General features: G+C 38.8%; 1 protein-coding gene across 7 annotated transcripts in view; it reads right to left on the bottom strand.

Moving 5' to 3' along the window:
* GREB1L (GREB1 like retinoic acid receptor coactivator) overlaps positions 1–23162 on the bottom strand; it is a 257957-nt gene that overhangs the window by 56468 nt on the left and 178327 nt on the right. For all 7 annotated transcript variants that reach the window (XM_072735060.1, XM_072735063.1, XM_072735065.1 and 4 more), the window contains 8 exons: positions 22917–23033; positions 22202–22321; positions 21092–21229; positions 19299–19484; positions 14491–14817; positions 13106–13234; positions 12419–12553; positions 9383–9580 (listed from right to left, as the gene is read on the bottom strand). In XM_072735060.1, coding sequence (XP_072591161.1) covers positions 9383–9580; positions 12419–12553; positions 13106–13234; positions 14491–14817; positions 19299–19484; positions 21092–21229; positions 22202–22321; positions 22917–23033 — 1350 coding nt within the window. The remainder of the gene's footprint in view (positions 1–9382; positions 9581–12418; positions 12554–13105; positions 13235–14490; positions 14818–19298; positions 19485–21091; positions 21230–22201; positions 22322–22916; positions 23034–23162) is intronic.

Raw genomic sequence — 23162 nt, 5'->3', positions numbered from 1 at the left:
ATTTGTTCCCAAATGACATTTTATTGAATAATTTATTTATTTTTTTGAATAATTTATTTATTTATTTATTTTTTAATAAGATCTTTTTTTTAAATTTTTATTTATTTATGATAGTCACACAGAGAGAGAGAGGCAGAGACACAGGCAGAGGGAGAAGCAGGCTCCATGCAGGGAGCCTGACATGGGACTCGATCCGGGGTCTCCAGGATCAGGCCCTGGGCTGAAAGCGGCGCTAAACCACTGAGCCACCCAGGCTGCCCTACTTAATGATTTTACTGTTGATGATATTTGTCATAATCAGTAATTACATCAGTAATGCAAAATAGAGATTTTCTAGTTCTATATATTTTCCTACATTTATTAGCTGGTACTTTTTTGTAAAGAAGGGCTTGACCCCAACCCTGGACATCTCCTGCCCCTTTGATTTTTTTTTTTTTTATTATTATTACCTATGGACCCATGGATTAAAAAAATTCAATAGGTTACAATCCATTAACATTATTTCTTTTGATACTCAAAATTACCAAATTTGGCTAGTAAAAGGCCCTTGAAGCAGGTTGCTATGTCTTCTTGAAACGTTCCTATCAATCTTTGAGTACTTTCTCACTTTCTGATACAAGAAGATTCCAACTCAGAAGTTCCCACCTCAGAACTGAGATAGTAAAGAATAGTTTTTATAAGCCAAGATCTATCTAGAAGCTAAGCGTACATACTGATACTGAGATCACTATTTTTAAGACCATTCAGTGCATAGTAAGGAAACACTTTTAGTTCTTTTCAAATTATGAGTTCATACTTATATCCAATTTAAATCTAAAAGGAATATTACTTACTTTTCCCCATTCCATATTTGAGGCTCCCTTCTTTCATGTGAGAACCCTGGTGTTCAACAACATTAAAATATTTACTCATTTGCTCTACCCTGTGATATACACAAAATAGTTTTAAAATTATCAACACGACTCTCAACAATATTTGGATTAAAATTCAAAATTCACTTGCAATTTTTTTTTGCTCTTAGGATATATCACACAGAGAGTGTACAATAAGAAAATTGTGTTAAAAATACTTGAATTAATTCTTTTTGGTGTGTGGCTACAATATTAATTTGATATGCTATGCAGTTAGGTTCATTTATTTCTGTTTGCATTCAATATTAAGGTTTTCCCATTTTAATTTTTAAATTCATAATTCATTTATAAGGATTGAAAGTTAAAACTCTATAAAAGTTATACTCATCCATATCTATTCTACTTAATATAGATAAACATTTCATTAGCCTCTGGTTTAGGTTCATGTTTTGTTTTGTTTTTCAAAGACATGCACAGAGGTGTGGAATCTGAAAATGGTCAGAAGTGCTAGGAAAAGGCTTTTCGAGAAAGGTCACTTTCTGTCTTCTAGATAATTTCTTTATCACAGTTATATAAGATTAAATAAAAGTTTTTATTCTAATAAATCATGAACAACTGTGTCACATTTTTTCAACTCCACCATAAAATATGGACATCAGCAGGAGCCACCTGGGGCACTGGTGGTAGCCCTGAGAGATTCAGGGTCATGGCTGCTTAAATAACAGACATTATTCTTAACATGAATGAGAATTCAGAAGGCATCAGTAACTCTTCTTATTTTACAACATTTTGCAACTCGCTGAGTTCTAGAACAGAGCCAGTGGTGGTTGGGAATCACTGAGTTCCCTAAAAGCGATTAATTTGAAGTTGGGGGGGCACCACAAGCGGTGCCTCAGTTGCAAACATCTTCCATGTAAATAATCAAGATGAAACATCTCTGGAGAGGAGACTTCTTGGATGGTCAAGGACTTCAAGCAGCTTGATTGTCACCATTTGTCCCTTTTTCTCTTTACTGAAGATTACAGGAGCCAAATGTGTTTTAAGGAAAGCTTGAGCACTAACCTGTATTCCCCTCTATGGGATTAAAGAGAAACAACATCATGTCTTCTGAGGCTATTACTCTAAAACCTTTAAAGGGGAAGCAGCAATTTTTCTACCACCTGAGTGTCTTGAAGGAGAATAAAACCAAGGACTTACACACCAAATCCATAATATCTTCTGAGCACCAGTGTCAAAGGCCTTTCCACAAAGATGAAAAGTCTAAATGAGTGACCAGCACCCATTGCTGGAAGTAGATAATCAGCCTGAATATCACATCAAACTGGTAATGATCAGGGAAATCTAAAATGTCCAGGTATCATTAAAGATGACCCGGTACCCAAATCAATGCCTCACCACACTGCTTGTTTGTTTGGAGGGAACTGCATCTGCCTTGTACATTCTTATCCCTTGATGTTTTTCAACAAAGCATTTTATTTCTAAATTTTTTATTTTTTATTTTTATTTCTTGCTCTTCTCATCAAGAAGATATTCCAAAGAAAAATGCAACTACTCTTAGTTTTAGCTGTTCATCTTCTCTTTGGATGGAATTAATTTCTCCAAAGTTTTGGTATGCAAAAATAATTCTACTGTTTAAAAGAATGTGAAAAATCAAGAAAATATTAAATTATTAGAGCATCCTGAGTTTTTAAGTATTAAGATAACAATGGGCATTCCGTCACCCTGGCAATCTCTTTTCAGCAGATAAATAATCTTGAATTGGAATAGCTGATTAAAATCCCTGCTGATTGTTTTCAGTGCTCACTGCATTGGGTTCCTTTGTCTCTTGGTGGCCCGGCTGGCTCCCTTCTGTCCTCCTCCTGGAAAGAATTCTTTCCTCTGGGTTTGGTGCAAACTTGTTTGTGTGAGTCAATACTACTGTGCAGTTTGGCTGAAGGAAGAAAGCCAGCACTTGTCCTGCCCAAGAACAGCATTCTGAACATACAGATACAACCTCAGTGCCCTCTGTGCCTGACAGACACACTTAATAAACACATATTTAAGGCCTTTACTTTTAGCCTAAGCGGATTTCTGAAATATGGTTTTAATAACCAAATTGGTTTTTGCCAGAGGACTACTGAATATTGTTTCTACGGCTTCCTTTTAAAATGGTCTTTACCTTAAAATTCACTTCAACAAAATGTTACAAAAATTCAGTTCAATAAATATTTATTAAGTGTCCACTGTGCCATCCACAGAGATGTTCCCTGAATATTTTACTTTACTTGTGGAGAAAGAGCACAAATAAACACACAGCCACAAGACAGCAGTTGAGTGCCACAGCTGGAGCACCACAAGGTATACATGAGCATTGGGTGCATAAGCTGCAGAAGAAAAGTTGGGTAAGAATGTGTCTTGGAAGCCAAAGGAACTGAAGCATTTAAAGGAAGAAACAGAGGTCTCCTATGCTGTCAAGAGTTCAGATAAGGCCTGAAAAGGTATTGGTAATACTGCAGAGAGTCCTAAAAGGGTGGGGGGTGGGAAGTGGAGGCCAGTTTGTAGGGTGCTGAGGAGCGAGTGGGAGATGAGGAAACAGGGTAACAATAGACAACTCTCTCAGTAAATTTGGTAGTTAACCAGATGAGGGTGAGCTGAAGGGGTTAGGTAGGATTAACAGACACTGAGAGAGTGGAGGCAGGTTTAAATGGATGAAATGAGCCCCAGGAAAGAAAGAGGTTGAAGGTGGCAATAAGTGAAAAGATAGTTGATAGTGTGAGGTCCATGAGAATGAGAAGGGATGGCATCTAGAGAAAGGTGGGAGAGTCAGGTTTACCTGAGCTCTTTCACTGATCAGGAGGGAAGGGGAAAAGGTAGGTGTGTATGCAGTTAGGTTTCTAGATTTGGGAGCAGGAAGTTTTTATCTGAAGTTTTCTTCTTTTGAGGGTGGGCCAGGAGATAAGTACACGGCATGGTTATTTGCCTAGAGAGAAGGATGAAGACATAAATTTTGATGAACCAGAGTCTATAGTAGCCAGCCACTATGGAATGGGAGAGAAATCCAACTAGACAGCCAAAAAGAGTTTATGATGCTATCAGTTGGAAGTGTTGACTTTCTTTCTCCTATAGTGTCCAACATTGTGAATATGTAGGAAGAAAGCCTGTGGTCTGGCATTGGGGATACTGGAATGGATGATTGTGGGATCCAGCAGGGTCTGGAATATGACTAAGGAGCAGGCAATTGCAGAGGAGTATGGATGAGGAGTTGAAGTTACCAAGAAGCTAGGATATTGGATGGATAGGCAGTACCTCCAGATGATGGCAGGTTGGAAGGCTGAGGCTGGGAGCCAAATGCCAACAACCACAAACAAGGGTTGGGCACTGGGCAGCTAACTACATGGTTGGAAAATAATTTTAAGAATGGTCACTTTAAAAAAAAAAGGTAACTTTAGGTACTTGTCTTTGTGCAAATAAATCTCTAGTGTTTCCCCATTCCACCTCAGAATAGAGTAGCTTCCTCGTACTTTCTTCTCTGGGATCCTATTTCCTGCTGGCTGTCACTGCCCAATAGTTTTTTCTATTAAAATTTTAGGTGACTGACAAGGTAGCATGAGGTTGATGAGGCCAAGAAAATCTATTTTAGAAAGTTAAAATGCTTTCCACTATCTCTTCACTTCCCCTTCTAATCTCTTCCTTTTTTTAAGATTTATTTATTTATTCATGAGAGACACACACACACACACAGAGGCGGAGACATAGGCAGAGGGAGAAGCAGACTCCTCACACGGAGCCCGACATGGGACTGGATCCTGGTATAATGACCTGAGCCGAAGGCAGGTGCCCAACCGCTGAGCCACCTAGGGAATCCCTCTCTTTGACTTCCTTAAAACCTCTTTACCTCCGTATGGATAGAATAAGCTACCTACATATCAGTAGAAAAAATATTTATCTGTTTCTTATATAAGCAGGCATGTGTTAAGGTACCAAATTTGTGTCAGTTCAGCAGAATAAAAATTCCTGCTACCATTCACTGGGGACCCCCTCAAACACCATTTTAAAAGTAGGGAGGAAGAAAATATGGACAGTCACTAATACTTCCTATTGTCACCCCAACCACCTTGAACTGAAATTGGCTTGCATTTGATCACACTGATACCCTAGTGTTCTAATTTACAGAATGTGGGGTCTCCTTAGAATTAAAAGAATTATGCTACCACATCAAAGTTTTTAAAAATAACATTAAAACAGAAGTATTTCCTATAGTCTAAAAATTCCTTATGCTGATCAATGCTCCATTGATCATTCCAGCAGTTACAAATCCATTTTGGGCAAATTTGAAAATGTTTAATCCCTTTGGTTTCTTTTTCACCTTCCAATTTTTTCCATAATGTATTCTTTTCTTTTCTTCCTCTCTACCTCCCTTCCTTAATTAGAATGGGAGTTGAGGCATCACATGCTTTGCCTTAGAGCTGAGTCTGCACAATGTGATGGTTTCTATTTTCACCTTTTCTTTCAGTCACACAAGGGCTGCCAAGGATGTGGCCTTTCTGTATGCCCTTGCTGCTTCTCCCTGCCAGGTGCTTTTCCTGGCCAATTAGCTGCTGAAATGCTTCCTTTAAGGAAAGGCAAATAGAACCAGAAAGCAGAACACTTGGACACTGTTTTTCCTTCTGTCCACCCCTCCCCTTCCTCCTTCCAGCCCTTCATTTAAACATTAGTTGAGGGTCTACTTGTACTCAGCTGAAGAGAAGCACAAATGAGACATAAGGCATGCAGAAATGAAAAGCCAGTGCTTGACCCCAAGGCACTGCCCTCTATGACCTTAGGCAAATGAAGCTCTCCTATAGAGTCACATGGTGAAATAGAAGGAAACGGAATGAGATGATTTCTTGAGAACCTTTTCTCCTTTCATAGCTCTGATGTTGAGTGTGTTAGTGGATAATCTCCTGCTTGCTACTGTGCTATGGACAATTTCTCTTTACACCTTAAATGTGGTTGCTCTTCAACTATCAATTATTATGTGTTCCAAGAATATGAAGCAAATAAATTTGGGTGCCATTATGATATGGCATACTACATATACATTAAGAATGATGCTTATAGGGATCCCTGGGTGGCGCAGTGGTTTAGCGCCTGCCTTTGGCCCAGGGTGAAATCCTGGAGACCCGGGATTGGGTCCCACGTCGGGCTCCTGGGGCATGGAGCCTGCTTCTCCTTCTGCCTGTGTCTCTGCCTCTCTCTCTCTCTCTCTCTCTCTCTCTCTCTCTCTGTGACTATCATAAAAAAAAAGAATGATGCTTATAAAAACTTTTAATGATATAGAAAAAATGTACATACTGTAATGTCAGGTGAAAAAACAGACACAGGCAGAGAAGAAAGCCTGAAACTCTAGGTATTAAGTCATTTGTTAACATGCAGATTTACCATTTAGTTACCCTTGAATAGTGGGATTATACATGTTGAAATTTTCCTACTTTGGTTCTTCTATTTTTCAAAGTAAAGAATGCAACTACATTTTTTTAATAATAAAATGAACAAAGTTATTTTGTAACATGTAGAAGTGATTGCTTTTGCAGCATAAAATTCAGTATGTATGCCAAAACAAGATATGAATACTTTTTAAGATATGCTTTGCTTTGAATTTCCTAAATTTTTCCTTAACATTGATTTTTCTGGACCCTAAGGTTAGTAATTGGTCAAATTCTGGTACATTTCTGAGGACTTATAATCTTACAGTTCTCACGTTAGAAAAAAGAGCAATGAGAAGGAAAAAGGAAGGATGTATACAATTTCTTCATCTATCAAAAATGCAAGGTTTTATTTAGGGTCTTGCATTTGTTAAGAAAGGTGAAAGTATAGGTCACCAAGAGGTTATTTCAGGAAAAGGCTCTGAAGAAAGCACAACTGCTGACCATGGATGATTTCACCACTTGAAACAGGTGCTATGATGTGTCTGCTCAAGCATGATTTCAGATATCAGATCACAAACTCAGGAAGGCCACAGAGGCCAGTTGGTGGAAATAAAACACCTATAAAAGAAGGCACTCCCTCCATGGTAAGGAAGTAAAAAAATCCATTAAAAAAATCCATTAAAAAAATCTGGTGAGTGTTGGTACAATTACAGCTTATCCATTTCCCACAATGGAGGCAGAGAGAAATGCAGAAATGGCCAGTAGTGTAGAGAGCCTAGAACTCACTCTGGTGAATTGTACGAGAAAGTATCTGATCTTCTCTGGCTAATCATCTATCAGTCAATATTTGTAATAGGTCCTTTTGTAACTTGTCATTCAGAGTTTTAGGGGCTATAAAAAATACTGCACTGTTAACCAGGCACTTGGGCCTCCAGAAGGTATGAAAAGACTTTACATGTGTGCCAGTTACATATAAAGAAGGAAAAAAACTATTGTCTGTCAGCTCATTTGGCCCATGGAACAAATAATGGGAGATTTCTTATAGAGTATGCTACTCAAAGTCTGGCCCTCCCACCAACAGCATTGGCATCCCCTGGGAGGTTGTTAGAAATGAAGAGTCTGAAATAAGTCAGAGAGAGAAAGACAAATAACGTAAGATCTCACTTATATGTGTTACCTAAAAGAACAAAACAAACAACAACAACATAAAAGAAGCTCATAGATATAGAAAGGAGACTGATGGTTGCTGGATGGGGTAATGGGGAATGGGTAAAGGTGGTCAAAAGGTAAAACCTCTAGCTGTAAAATACATAAGTCCCAGGGATATAATGTAGAGCATGGTAGCTATAGTTAATAATAGTGTATTGCATATCTGAAAGTTGCTAAGAAAGTAAATCTTAGGAGTCCTCATCACAAGAAAAAAAAAAAGAAAAATGTTTGCAACTATGTAAGGTAACATGCTAACTAGACTTATTGTGGTGATCATTTCACAATATATACAATTATCAAATCATTATGTTATACCCCTGAAACTAATACAAAATTATGTGTCAATTATACCTCAATTAAAAAAAAAAATGAGCCCACGCAGGCCCGCTAAGAGGAATCTGCATTTTAACGAGATCCCCATGTGATCTATATTCGTACTAAAGTTTAAGAAGCACTGTATCATAGGTATGAAACATATAAACTACATTTTTTTTTTTACAAATAAACTACATTGTAAGCTCTCTTGAATTTTTCTTCTTACTTGTTTTCAAATATATTGAAAATACAAATTTTTACTGTGGCAAAAAGATTCATCCTCCAGCTAAAATCTCTGTGTGTGCATGAATGTTTCTTTCAGCTAAGGTACTCAGAAGCAACTCGATATTTGTAATTTCCTTTTCAAACCTAGCTTACAAAGGCAAGTATTTTCAGCTGTCCCAGTCTTCTGAATTATTTATTGCATCTTCTAATTCTAGGTAAATTTTATGTCTGAAAAGGATATTATTTACCACAGACTTCTAGAGTTTTTGCTCCCCACCCTTTTCCATTTTATGGAAAAAATATTTTTTCTTCCATACTCATTCTCTGAGAGTCATTAGGAGAAATTCTAACTTTGTATTTTTTTAAAAACTAGGCTCCATGCCTAGTGTGAAGCCCAGTGCAGGGTTTGAACTCACTTAACATTGAGATCAAGACCTGAGCTGAAATCAAAAGTTGGACATTCAACCAACTGAGCCACCCAGGTGTCCCTAACTGTATTTTTCATTTTTTAAAAAATTTTTAAAAAATTTTTATTTATTTATGATAGTCACAGAGAGAGAGAGAGAGAGAGAGAGAGAGAGAGAGAGAGGCAGAGACATAGGCAGAGGGAGAAGCAGGCTCCATGCACCGGGAGCCCGATGTGGGATTCGATCCTGGGTCTCCAGGATCGCTCCCTGGGCCAAAGGCAGGCGCCAAACCGCTGCGCCACCCAGGGATCCCCCCTCTTTTTTTTTAAGATTTTATTTATTCATGAGAGACACAGGAAGAGAGGAAGAGACACAGGCAGAAGGAGGAGAAGCAGGCTCCATTCAAGGAGCCTGATGTGGGACTCGATCCCAGGAATTCAGGTCACACCCTGAGCCAAAGGCAGATGCTCAACCACTGAGCCCCCTAGGAGTCTCCTAATTGTATTTTTCTAAGTAGGTGTTATCATTGTTCCTATGGGGAATGGTGATCTGGTTTCTATCTATCTAAATGTGCTGGTAGTGTGCTAAATATCTAAGAAGCCACCTATGAGAATGTGACCTATCTGACCATAGAAGGAGCTCAAGTGGCATAGCTCAAGTGGCATGTAGGGCTATCCCTGCCTTGAGAACATTTCTCCTCATAAAAGAATGACCAGCTTCTAGTCTACCAATTACATCACAGATTTAATAGTATCAGGCAAACATGTGCATCAATTTACCCTTGTCCTAGGAGGGAAAAGGGTCAGAGTCCTTTGAAGGAAAAGTTACAGATAAATTTGAAATAATGTTTAAAGTGGTCTTATGATTTTGTAATACTGTAAAAAAGGATGCAATCATCCTGTAAACATTTAGATTAAGCAAAAAGGTAAGAGACCGTAGGAATCTAAGGCTGGTCTCTGTAGGTTCTTCTTTGAAAGTTCAATCTCACCTGATTGTCGAATCCGTTGAAGAGTTTGCTGGACCAGAACCTCTGATCTTGGGACAATGATGATGAAGTCCACTTTGCTGAAGTGGCCGAGGTCCAGGCTCTGACTGCCGCTATCTGCTATAGCACACACCTGGGATAAGAGTTTTCTGGCAACCGTTAGCTGTGGTTGATAAATTTGGAAGGTTTCATTATCTAAATCTAAAATAAAAAAGTCATGAGAACAAGATTAATTCACTTCTGATGAATTACAGTTGATGGCCACTGTGTATTCATAAGGGGGACACACAACACACATACACAGTAATGCTCTATACCAAGTGTTCTATTTTCACTTTCTATTGAGTTTTAATAGGTTTCTTATTTTCTCTGAAAACTTGGTTGAAAGGATGTGTTCAAGAGTGGATGTGGTAATTTTACAAATGTATCCTTTTAAAATTGACTGATTGGCTCACAAATCATTACTCAATATCCCTCCCCGACCCAGAAATGTAGAGACAAACTACACTCTCACAGTGAGAGCTAGGACTCATCTCTGGACAGAGGAAGCAAGGATTTCCAGTTTTCTTTAGGAGTATCAGCACAGGTCAGGTGCCCAAGCCCAGATAGAGTTCAGGGAAAGAGGTGATGCGGTAACCATATTAATGTGGAGTTCCTTTGAACTTATCTGGACAGCGCCACAGTAAACATTTCCTCTTCAACAAGTCAGTTGCAACATGATTGGAATTCTTCTCCCCAGGAACTGTATAACACAGGTCACAGAGACACTACCTTCACCTTTTTTCCCACTCAACTTGCCAGTGCTTATGACCTGGCAGTTATAGGTGGTTGTGGCCAACTCAATGCTGACGCCTGTACTATCTGAAGAGACCTGACTCATGACATGGCCAGCTGGCTACTCAAGAGGTGATGTATTAGAAGAACATTGCCCAGACAGTCTAAGCATGCCAGTAGCTTTTTATGACAAGTTATAACGAAGCAATCAATCTCATACCTGTGGGCATGCAAACACACACACACGCACACACATACACATATACACACACTTAACAAGACAAGCGTAGATGAATACTTGAGCAGGTAACGTTTAAGATTTCTTTACAAAGCTGCTTTTTATCAGGAAAACATGCGAAAGTCTGGCTGGAACACACAAAGCCCCAATTAACCTGCACTAATTAATGTTTTCTGAAGCCAAATGCATGGGGCACTTGGGTGGCTCAGTCGGCTAAGTGTCTGCCTTCGGCTCAGGTCATGATCCCAGGGTTTTGGGATTGAGCCCCACCTCAGGCTCCCTGCTAGCAGGGATCCTGCTTCTCCCTCTCCCTTTTCCTCTGTCTGCTGCTCCTCCTGTTTGTGTGCACGCTCTTTCTATCTGTCAAATAAATAAATAAATAAATAAATAAATAAATAAATAAATAAAATCTTTAAAAAAATAAAATTGCAATGTGGCCAAGGTAAAGATGGTAGTCATAATACCCTAACCACATGGAAACTTGACAATGACTGGAGATTTAAAGGTGGCTAAGAGAACCCAGTAGAAAAGGCCAAAGCTGCAGCTTTTAATAGCAGAATGGTTTTTGGCCCACAAAAATTACCACTCAAAATAAATCTTTGGGTAGCTATTATTTCTTTCCTGTCATAGGTTGGATAGGTGGCGACTAACCTAGGTGATAACATAACTTTGTAGAATTTAACTTAGCAGATTTTAAAGTTTGAGGAAACCTAATAAATATCTTTAAGCAATGTTTCTTAAACAAGGAAGCAAGGATATGTAGAAGTCTGTAAGTACTCTGAGAATTTTTAAATTCTAACTTTGTTAATAATTCAAAAATAATATGAATACATTTTAGATCATCTGGATGATTGCTTTATCATCAAATAATGTGCAGCAGTAGAAACATTTTATTGTGGGGGTACCTGGGTGGCTCAGTCAGTTAAATGTCTGACTCTTTACCTCAGTTCAGGTCTTGATCTCAGGGTTATGAGTTCGAGCCCTGCAATGTGGTCCACACTGGGCATAGAGCCTACTTAAAAAAAAAATATTGCATGCATTTGAATTTGTTTTTGTGACTGAGCTGATGCCAAGCCATGCTGCTTTTATTGCTGAGGCAGTCCTAATATATAAATGACACATTCCTATCAAGTGAAGGCCAGAAGGCTGTCAGCAGCAACTTTATGGATCTGTCCTACCCTCTGTCCTATTCTTTTTTTGATCATCTCCTATGTTGTCCTTATCAACAGGGAATTGGGGAAGGAATCTGAACATAAAAGAACCCAATCTAATGGTGAAACTCCTAGCCCCTGTTCCCACTATCCCCCGCTTTGAAAAAAAAAAAAAGATTTATTTATTTATTTATTTATTTATTTATTTATTTATTTATTTATTTTAGAGAGAGTATGCAGGGGAGTGGAGAGGGGCAGAGGGAGAGGGAGAGAGAGAATCTCCAGCACACTCCCTGCTGAGCGTGAAGCCTGATGCAGGGTTGGATGACCAGAGCTGAAATCAGGGGTTGGATGCTTAACTGATGGAGCCACCCAGGTGCCCCTCCCACTATCCTTTTTTGCATCCTGGAAGCTTGTAGGGCAGATGATGTGTTGGTATTGCTGTGCTATTTGCCAGGGATGTTTTGCTATCCCTGAGATTATGTGTGTTTTATACATCAGAGAGTAAATGAAGGGGGTGGAGAGCCAGAAGCCTTGCACAGACTGCATTCTACATTCTTCCAAGCAGTTCTTTGTAGCCCTCAGAAAGCAACAATAGCTCTCTAGGCATAGCTGGTAGAGCCAGAATTTTTTTTGGGAAAAAAAGAGAGTCTGCTTATACTAAAGTCTTCAACTTTGATTTTAATTCTAGGAGACATCTACTAAGAACAAGATGTTTGATCCAGGCCCCATCAAGGGACATTTTTAATTTGAGCCATATTTATTATGTAGATAGTGAGGAAAAACCTGTCATAATCTGTGACTCTAAAACAAGACCTGAAAACCCTCAGAATGACTTAGCTTCTATTTCCTCCTTTTGGTCTGAGGTGACGTTACCCAGGTTTTGCGTGGGGATCATAGCGGCAGCCTCCTGAGCTGACACACACTCGTTAAGATCTCCATTGAAAGGGGTAACCACACTTTCTCCTCTTCTTTGTTGCATTTTGTCTAGCAGCTTGTCCAGATCATCGCCTATTACATAATAAAGAGGAGATAAGATTACAAGGAATGATAAATTTATATTAGTCTCATTGGACACTTAAGCTGGGTTTTCATCAAGATTTGTCAGTCAGTCAGCTTTTCCTGTCTGAGTTTACACTTGGCCATGTCTGTAGCAGTATCTCTATAGCCAGAGCTACCCTCATATGTACTGTGCTTACGACTTACATGCTTTTACATGGTGTATCCCTCTTGACCTCCACAATACTCAAAGCAGTTAGGATGGCATCATTCTATCTCCATTTGACATATTAGAAAACTGAGATCCAGGGAGGAAGAATCTCTCCCAAGGTTACACCACTAAGTAGTGGCTGAGCTGAGGCCCTCCATACCAGTGCCCATGTGCCTTCCTCTGGACCACCTGCTGTGTCAGTAACAAAATACTGAGGATAAACCATTCCAAATGAGGGAAGGTCAGCAGGCAAGTTTAACCTCCATGCTCATCTCCTCTACAGGCTAAAATTTAAATTCAGAAAATCACACAGTTAGGGACTGGCAGTGCTGCTGAATCCTACAACCACTTACCTAATGATGTGGTTTTGAAATGTGATGCCAGGAAACTGACCTTTCCTGTGATGAGCTCATAACTAATTTCTTTCAAAAACTCACTTGTGGTTAGCATGCTCTCTGCCAGAGCTCTGGACTGATGCTGACCTGCAGAAGAGAGGGAGGAAGTGATGCACCAGTGAACAAATGCTAACAGAAATATGATTTATAATAGCAAAAATTGGAAACAACTAAAACATGTAACTATAGGGATTTGGTTAAGGAAAGTATGGCACGTCAAAAGATGGACAATAATTCAGCATTTAAAATGGCAATTTTTTTTTTTAAATTTTTATTTATTTATGATAGTTGCATAGAGAGAGAGAGAGAGAGAGAGAGGCAGAGACACAGGCAGAGGGAGAAGCAGGCTCCATGCACCGGGAGCCTGACGTGGGATTCGATCCCGGGTCTCCAGGATCGCGCCCTGGGCCAAAGGCAGGCGCCAAACCACTGCGCCACCCAGGGATCCCTAAAATGGCAATTTTAAGAAGAAAATGTTTATAATAAAATGTTAGATGATCAAGGGGAAAAATGATATACCTTATGTTTGTAACTCTGAAAAATACTATACATGTGTTTAAAGACTCAGTAGGAATGTGAAAAACCTTTAAAAATTGTGTTTGCATGGTTATTATGAATACCTGTCTTAAAATATAAACTTATGGTGTTTAGTTGTTTTTACAAGTGAAAATTCAAAAAAATTAATGTATCATACTTTCTGATCAAGATTTATGTCATGGAGATATGGGCAGGCAGGTTTTGCCAAAGTGAGGGGGTTTGGCTTCTTTAGTAGAAACAGGTAAGAACCCTCTCTAGAGAGGAAAAAAGCAAATTTAGTCCAGATGGCTGGCTACTCATGATGGTGCCTGATAGAAAATCAGCGCCAGAAACAAAAACACATTTTGTAAGTTCCAACTTTCTAAACCTTTTCTTTAGAGTTAATGTTACAATTTGAAGTATCATCTTCAGTGAGGAGTTGGTGAATACATGTGCTAAGTTCCTGGCAAATTTGATTCACTGGCTTAGGCCACCTGTGGCAATGGCTTTATCACATGCTAGAGTGGTAACATTTCTAAAACCTTATAAGGACAGAAGTTACATGAGACAAGGGTATCTGTTTCTAGGACATGCTTTGAAATAATGCCTCCACAACCAGCTGACAGGGACACCAGCCAAACTAAGGGCTACAAAAATCTGATATGAGGAGAAAACAAATGTTAAAATAAGGAGGAAGAACTGGAGTTGGAGCAATTAACTAGAGATTAATTGATCATGGATGCTTGAAACACTCAATAAATATTTTTCAAATGGACAGATGATTGAAATGAATGGATAAAAAAAAACCAACCCCAAACATTACTCACCTAATACTACCACACAAAATTCGTTTCCTCTGATTTTTGATGCACATATCGCCACAACATAATCTGGTAGTCTCTGATAGTGTCTCATTTCACTGAGAGTCCTCAATGTCTCTGATATGCCCTCCGCCAAAGAGTTTTGGGTCACAATCACATGAACCAAGTCTTGAGATACGCTGGCGACCAGTCTAGCAAGCCAGGGGAGTTGTCCTGGCGACACAGGTGTACACTGAGCACCCATCTGTAGGGCTCGCTCTCTCAGAGTAAATTCCTGCATAGCTTTCAGCATGATTTGTTCAAATTCTTCCCTGAGAGGTATCTGATCAGGACCTAAATTGAAGAGAATTACAGTTAGAATTTTTAAAAATCACAGCTAGAAAAGAGAGAAACACACACATACACACACACACACACGTTAGTGTGTAGTCCTTCTAAGCCTACCATACTCCAACTGCAAAAGAGCTCTTTTCCTATTGTGGCTGCAGGAATGGAGGCCCTGCTAACCATTTTCCATTGTAAAGTTACCTTCTCTTTGCCTCAGTATTAAAAAAAATGCAGTCTTCTGTTCTCCTTTATGCTAATCTTGATATTTTTAAAAGAGGAGGTACTCAGCATCAGTATCAATTCCACTGTATATCTTAGGGGATGGTCCCTGAAGGTGGTATATTTGCTGAGCTATTAAACTTGTCATTACAGACATGATTAATGACTCATGAAGGAAGAAGCTAACCTACTGGCATATAACCAACTTTAGGTTTCACTCATTTCTTGTTTTATTTATAGCTACTTTGAAAAACATTTTAATGTATTGTCTCTGTACCTAATTTTAGGAATACTGTTCATAGGAAAATTAAGTTTAATTATTTTTCACTTCTAATTTATATTTAGACAGCATCACACTTTCCCTAATAGAGAATGTCACTGTTATCTAGCTATTCCTCAGCATTCTGGATTGTTAAGGATGGCATTTGGCCCTCTCTTCCAGCTGTGGATATGGCTAAATTTATGTGGGTGACCAACAGCCCCTGGAATTAGGGGGATTTTGTTTCTCTGATTCTCTTTATAAACTCAACCAGTCTTTAGGATAAAACAAGCAAGTCAATATTTGACATCCAAGGGACTCAAATGAACTCCTACATTTAGTTTAAATTGAAACCAGTGAGACTATGCTCACTCCTGCTCTTCAGTCATTTCTTTTGCTGTGCAGACCTGAGAATTGAAAGCTCAGGCTCTGGTAGACAGATAGAACCCCTCAGTGTCTGTGACCTGAGATCAAACACTAATTTCAGAACCCAGGGCTAAAATCCCCTTGGGGAAGAATACACGTGTAAAGGACTGGACTTCTATATGAGAAGGAGGCACCTTGAATGAGTCAGAGTCTTTCCTTCCTCAATAGGAATTTAAGCTGGCTTTCCAGAGCCCTGCTCATATTTTCTGGGAAAGCAAGAAAATGAAGTTTTAGTAATATTTTTAGGATATAGAAAAGTAAGTAAAATATTAAATATTTTTAAAATAATTTAAATTGGAGGAAATAAGTTTTTTCATGATTGGTTGGATGCTAAAGGGAGGGAGACTGAAATCCTCTTAGAGTTTTTTCTGCCGTCCATGGAAAAAGAGGGCAAGAACCCTGCAATGGTAACAACATTGTGTTAATACTTCTTATGTACCCCCCACCCCCCAATTGCCTGCTAGAGGAAGGTAGATGCCTTTTTATTACCTAGAAGCTGCCAAAGCTTCTGTCTTCATTTTGCTTTATAAAATTAGCATCATGGTCAGTGATCACTAGGTACATACTAGGTACATACTAGGTACATACTAGGAGCTCAAAGTGTATAGATTTATATTGACGTACAAATGCACAGTATAAATGAGTTGAAGGGAAAGTGGCTATTTAAAGCTTTCTTCCATCAGAATAAATGACAGCTCAAAAGCATGTGGCTCTGCTGCCATTCCCTACAGCCTCTCATAGACCCCCTGAAGGCTCAGAGGCCTGGTGAATAGGTGTGTCCATAAGGCTCACTCTAAACCATGACTGAGTAACATGTTCTATTAGGCAATATAATTAATTTCACATATAAAAGCATTCCCAGAAAATAAAATTATCAAACATATTCATAAGCATTCTCCATTGCCTTAAGACCCATTTTTTAAATAGAATTTTGACTGAATTACTGTTAGGAATTGAGAAATAGAGGAAAAAGTACCAAAGTTTAAATGAGGTAAGAGAGAAAAATGCCTTGCTTCCAATCACCTCCCGTCATCCTCAGCCTTTATGGTTAAATTGCAGGAGGTTTTTCTCTACTTCCCACAAGCTTGATAATAGTAAATTTTTTCCCCATCAACTGCTGGTCTCTAGTAACTCAGCTTAGCCTAGGCATCAGTTTTGATGGCTTTTCAGATAGAACCTTGTAATAAAGACAAGGTTCCAGACTCAGAGCCCTCCAATGATCAATGGATTTGCTAATTTCACTTTCTACATCAAAAGATTTCAGGCTGTGAAATAACAGATTGATTTTTTTGAAAGACTTTTTTTTTTTTGAAAGACTTTATTTATTTATACATGAGACACACATGGAGCGAGAGGCAGAGACACAGGCAGAAGGAGAAGCAGGCTCCATGCAGGGAGCCCAATGCGGTACTTGATCCCGGGACACCAGGATCACGTCCTGGGCCAAGAGCAGGCGCTAAACCACTGAACCACCCAGGCATCCAGAACAGACTGATTTTTTTTTTTTAATGACTATAGTGGAAAGACCTCTTCCTTCTGAAGAATCTTGTTTTTCTTTTTCCCTCTTATGTCCAGGCAACTAAGCCATCAAAGTATTAGATTTGTTCTTTTAAAAGTTTGGATTAAATATAAAAGTCTATCTATAAAGCAATAGCATATGTGAAAATGTTCTTGCTGCCCTCTTTAAAACATTTAAAGGTAAAATAAACAAACAAATGAATGAATAAACAAACAAAAATTCAAGGACTCCATAAGAAGGGAGTTGCTGAGAAGAGGTGTCCTAATGTACAAAATTTAGATAAAAAAAAAAAAAGTAGCCATTCATGTTGCACTTTGAGAGATATATTAATTGGTTGCCAGTAAAACTCTAGAAATAACTGATCTTAAAGGGCAGAGAAGAGAGGTCTAATTGGATGGAGATTTTTCTTTTTAAGGTAAGAGCTTTTAGTAATTTGAGGAGAGACATTTTGTTTTGATCATTTAGTTCATTTAATTAACTTGAACTTTGATACTTTATTTTATTTTTTAAAGATCCTATCTACTTATTCATGAGAGACACACATACAGAAAGAGAGAGAGGCAGAGACACAGGCAGAGGGAGAAGCAGGCTCCATGCAGGGGAGCATGGAGGGACGTGGGACCTGATCCCAAGTCCCCAGGATCAGGCCCTGGGCCAAAGGCGGCGCTAAACCACTGAGCCACCCGGGCTGCTTGGACTTTGATATTTTAAATTGATGTTAAAATTGAAAAAAAGTGCTGTACTGATTGGCTTGGTTTTCCAATAAATAGCATTACTCTATGTGGGCTTGTTTTACTAATTCTGGAGGCATCTGGAAGCCTTTTCGATCTTGGAACATAGTTGAAAGTCAGTGTATGTAGTAATGAAAATTATGACACCAAATGAGCTGCAGACACAGGTGGTTTTTATAATTTTATTACCCACTAATCAGCTGATTAGCAAGTCCTAGGTTTATCATCAAAGTGGCTCGTGAGATATCTAAAGCCTTGCAAGTTTCAAAAGCTCATGTCAAAGCAAGCCTTCAGACTCTTGGGGCACCAAGCCTTACAGCCACAGTTGCTAGCTGTTGCTCCAAAGACTAAATTTGGCCAGCTGAAACTTTTCTTTTTTTAACATTGTTTATCCCAGTATTTTTATTATTTAACACTTAAGAAATTTAATCTGTACTCTTGTGGATTATTTTAATGTTTGAAAATACTTATGTGTAATTTTACATCTTGAATATTTTCCAAAGTAAATGAGTGGCTTGCGGCCCTAGAGTGAATGTATAATTAGGCTGCATGTAAGATGACCTGCTGCAGTTTGCAAAATAAAGGACATTGCAATGTAAATGTTGCTGAGTCACCACAGTATTGTCAGGGCACCTGCATACACCCACTGTGGAGCTCAGGAGGGTATATCAAATAAAGGAAGTGAAGGGTTCATGACCTATGTATCCCCCTTACCCTACAGCCTAAAGAGCCTTTCAGGGAGGTCCACAGACACTGCCTCAATGAAGGAAAACATGATGGGACTACATCAAAGCGGTGTAGCTGGAGAAGAAAAAAATGGATGTAGAGACAGTGGATAAACAAGATAAAAAGGCTAAGTAGAAAACTGTAAATGTGTAAGGCAATGGCTTCATTTACATTCCAGATGACACCTGCACTTTCAGAAGGGAGGCTTGGCCAGACTCCCCAAGGGAGAAGGGTACCCTTGACACAGCCCTTTGAGGTTCTTCCTCTATGTACCACTCTGGAGACCTTAGGACCATCATGCGACTGGACACTAGGTGGCGCAATTTATCTCCTCTAGGACCCAAAGAAGCAAGATTCTAGAGAAGTTAGGAGAGAAATGGGGTGTGGGGGAAGGCAAGTGGGAGAAAGGACTAGAAAAGAAATGGGAGAAGAAAGAGAACAGTCATAGAGAGTGGGGTTGAAGGAAAAGAATGTTAGAAATGAAAAGGGTAAAGTAAGAGATGGACAAGTGGATGAACATGAGAAAGAGGGGAAAAGAAAGGAAAAAAGCATGTTGCAAAAAAGAATAAAAATTGTCACCACCAAATAATTATGGAAAATCGCTTACCTAGCCGTACAAGATACTGTATGGTCAGAAGAATCATGTTTTCCACGCTCAGGAGTTGGCTGCCAGTCAACCCTAAATGTTCCAAATCTTTGTTTTCCAACTGTGGAATCTTGTAGCAATTCACCAGCAGAGGACTCACAACAATGTCACCAACATTTCCATAGAAATAGGGTAAAGTGCCATAGCCTGCCCCAATAGAAGCAGGTCAATAAGTTCAACATTTCTTTTTAAGGTTCAACCAGGTACACTTGCCCAACTAGGATCAAAGATGCTTAACAAAAGTTTCCTGCCCTCTGAGATGGCTACCAAGCAAAATCACTCAAATATTCTAGGGAATTTCCTCAATGCTTCCAAATTCTACTCTTATATTAAATCAGATGAACAGGAAGCAAAAGACTCAGATGATATTATCTCTGTTTCCCACAGAAGGGACATGTTAATATCATATCTGCTACAGAGGATTGATGAGAATTTGCAAAACATCTCTGCATCCTTTTGTAAAACTGTAATGATAAAATATTTTCCAATAAAATTCTTGATCAAGTTTCTTTCCATATAAGAAGACACAAAACAAACTACAATAACATATTTCATTTCCTGAGGTTTTCTTAAACATTTTAAAAAGCTAATAAGCTCAAAGCAGAATCCTTCTAGTCCCAAGTACTTGCAGGTTCCTTTCTGCTATCTTAGTCATTTTTATATTCTCTTCTCAAATGTCAGTATATAGCCTCAAATTATCTTAGAAGTAGATAGGACAAAAATATGTTGAAAATATAACCTGTTTGGGTGGTATAGTGAAGAGGGCAGTCCCTCTGTAAGACTTTCCAAAAGGTCGCTATGTTCTACATATCTTTCCAAGGCTTAACTCCATTATGTACGCCACTCAAATGTTCAATAAGAACTTCCTTACCATATGGAATTTAAACAACTGGGATTCTTCTCCCAGTGCCTATAGGCCCAGGAGCAGTGGATAGGACAGCCTGATAAAGGACAGGGCTTGAAGCAAAACCATCCATGCCAGTAGGCTCAAGTCAACCAAAAAAAAAAAAAAATCAGATAACATCTCACATAGACATACCCAAATGATCCAGTGGGGTTTAAACACCCCATCTATTTAGTCCTAAAGGTAAAGCAGGTAGTCTCCTGAGCTAAGATAGTCCCCAAATGAGGTAATTCTTGATGTGAGTCTGAAAAGCACTAAGTTAGTCCTGGAATCTAAGGGCCTCTAAATTTCTACACCTCCACTTACAGACAGTTTGGAAGGACTCAGACTCTATAAAGATAAGTGATTCATAAACACTTCTCCATGATTCAGATATGCAACTCTGGGACCTCCTGGTTCTCCCAAGGGGGGTCTATTAGCTGGTTCAGCTTGTTTCTTTTCTCTGTGGTTTGGCTCCCTTTGACTGGAACATCCTTTTCCCCAACCTTGTCTACTTTCGCCAACCTTCCAGTTGGAACATCACCTCTGACAAGTCTTCTCAAACTCCCTCCAGGCAGAGTTAAGCTTTCTGTCCTTTGAGTTATTGTAATTCTTGGCTATAAACCTCTACTAGCCAAGTTTCACAATATTGTACTTATTTACATGATGGACTCCCCACTAAACAGTGCTCCCTGTGGGCAAAAGGACTTTCCCTTATTCCCAACTTCTAGTCACATGCTTAACAGCATGAGGGAGCTGACCATTAAAAGCTGAAAGAATCAATATATGGCTGAATGAATACATGCATGCATTGGTAAATACACAAACACTGAACTGGAGAAACAGGCAACTTGGAATTCCTTTCCCTTACCTATCAGAATTACTGGTCTAACTCCTGAGTTACTCAGCAGGTTTTCAGGAACAATTACAGTTTCCCCTGCAGGAATGGGTCGAGGTTGTAAAATTCCAGTTAGTGGAGTCTGTGGAACAGGGGCAGATAAAAGGGACTCTGGAAAAAAAGTTGTTTGACAAGAAGGATTAGACATGAAAGTGAAATGAAATACAACTGATATCAACATAGTCTTAAAACTTTTCATATAGTTTTAGAAGTCTAATGGTTCATTCATTGTTATGTAATTAAACTAATTCATGTTTATTATATAAAATTAGAAGTGAGAAAAACAAAGGGGAAAAAAAACCCCAATCATAATCACATCATCTGGAGATAACTACTGTTTAGCATTTTCCTAGTTTTTTCTTCTAGTTGTTTTTCTACATGCAATCTTTTGGATTCTGTTATTTAATTCCCTCCACCCCCACTGCAATTATCATGGTTTATTTGCTCATTAAAGAAAATTTGAAAAATATAGAAAAGAGTGAAGAATATATTCAACATTAATCAGTATAATCTAGAGCAAACAAAAATTTAAATTTTTAAAGAATCCCATTTATGCCTTAGAATTGGTATATTTACATTTGTCTGTGCTTAGTACAGCAAGGTAGACCAGTGTTTAAACATTTACCAGTAGGCCCCCAATGGCCATGGCTAGCTATTATAAAGGAGAATCAGTTAGTTTTTCAGGTTTCTAGTCACAGACAAAACCGTCCAGACCAGACAAAATAAAATTTTGTGTATGTCACAAAAGGAACCAGAGAACAGGAGAACATATCTAACACCACAAATAGCAAAGCAAGCCCATTTTTGCCCTATGATGGTGGGTTAGTAGCATTATGCATGGATACTGTAGACCAAAACAAAGCCAGATAGTAAATTAAGATCTGTTGTGATGGCGCAAGTACTTTTAGGGAAGGCAGATGTGATGGAGACAAAATATCAGCTACTATTAATTTCCTTACATAAGACTGGACACAATGATTGGTTAAGAAAATTTATCTTCAAAGGTTCAGGGAAAGAATAGGAGTAGAAGATATCTCTGCTAATTCAAAAAGACTTAAAACCCATCTTCTGTTGAAATCTTACCAGTTCTTGAAAGAGGGCGAACTGTAGGAACAGGTACAACTAAACCAGGTTGTGGGACAGGTGACCCAGGATACCATCCCCGGTGTCGTTTCTTTGGTGGCCCAGAAATGAACATGGTAGCTAAGGCAAAAAGAAAGATGAACCTTGTCCTTAGCAGTGGAAGAAAGAAGAGAATTCAAAGTAACAGAGTCTTTAATTTGATTATACTCAGAAAGTCTAAGCCACTCCTGTAGAGGTAAAGATAAAATTAGAAAAAGTCACTCTAACAATACCACCTAACATTTGTATGCTGTTTTACAATTTACAGTTTTAGTCAGATTATTTCATTCAATTCCATCAACAGCACTGGACATTGTAGGATAAGTATACTGTTATACCATTTTATAGATGGTGAAAGGAAGGCTCAGATTTGCCCAGGGTCATGTAACAGAGAAGAACCTTGATCTCTGTACTTTAGTCAGCAAAGCTCATGGTTTTTCAAGACATTTCCTTATTCATTTGTTTCAACATTATTTTCTAGGTAGGTTCATCCTTGTAAATCACCAAGATATTTAATCATCTTTGTTCACACCAATCATAAACCTTCAAAGCCTTCAATGAGAAGCTAAGGAAAAACTGGGAGTGTACTGTCAGATAATTTATCATTCCAGACTCCATAGTACTTCTTCCATAATTAAGGTGCATTATTTCAAAACTCTAAGATGGGTAATTGTACCTTGGTCTCCTGATGCATAGCTAGGTCTTGGTGACAAAGAGTAATTCCCTGGGCGGGCTGGAGTGGAGCTGGATGCACTGCTCTTCCCTCCATGGCTACTGTTTCCATTAGCAGCATCTGTAGCACACAAGAGGAATACTCAGAACAGAAACTGAGCAACACACTGTGTTCTGTGACACTGCAATGACACAATTAACCTCACACTCTAGGATTCAAAGACATCTCACTGATAAGACAGCTCACTTG

This window comes from Vulpes vulpes, chromosome 13 (genome assembly GCF_048418805.1).
Source record: "Vulpes vulpes isolate BD-2025 chromosome 13, VulVul3, whole genome shotgun sequence".
Taxonomy (NCBI): Eukaryota; Metazoa; Chordata; class Mammalia; order Carnivora; family Canidae; genus Vulpes; species Vulpes vulpes.
Note: the sequence above shows the minus strand (reverse complement) of the source record. Positions and strands in the feature narration are given on the sequence as shown.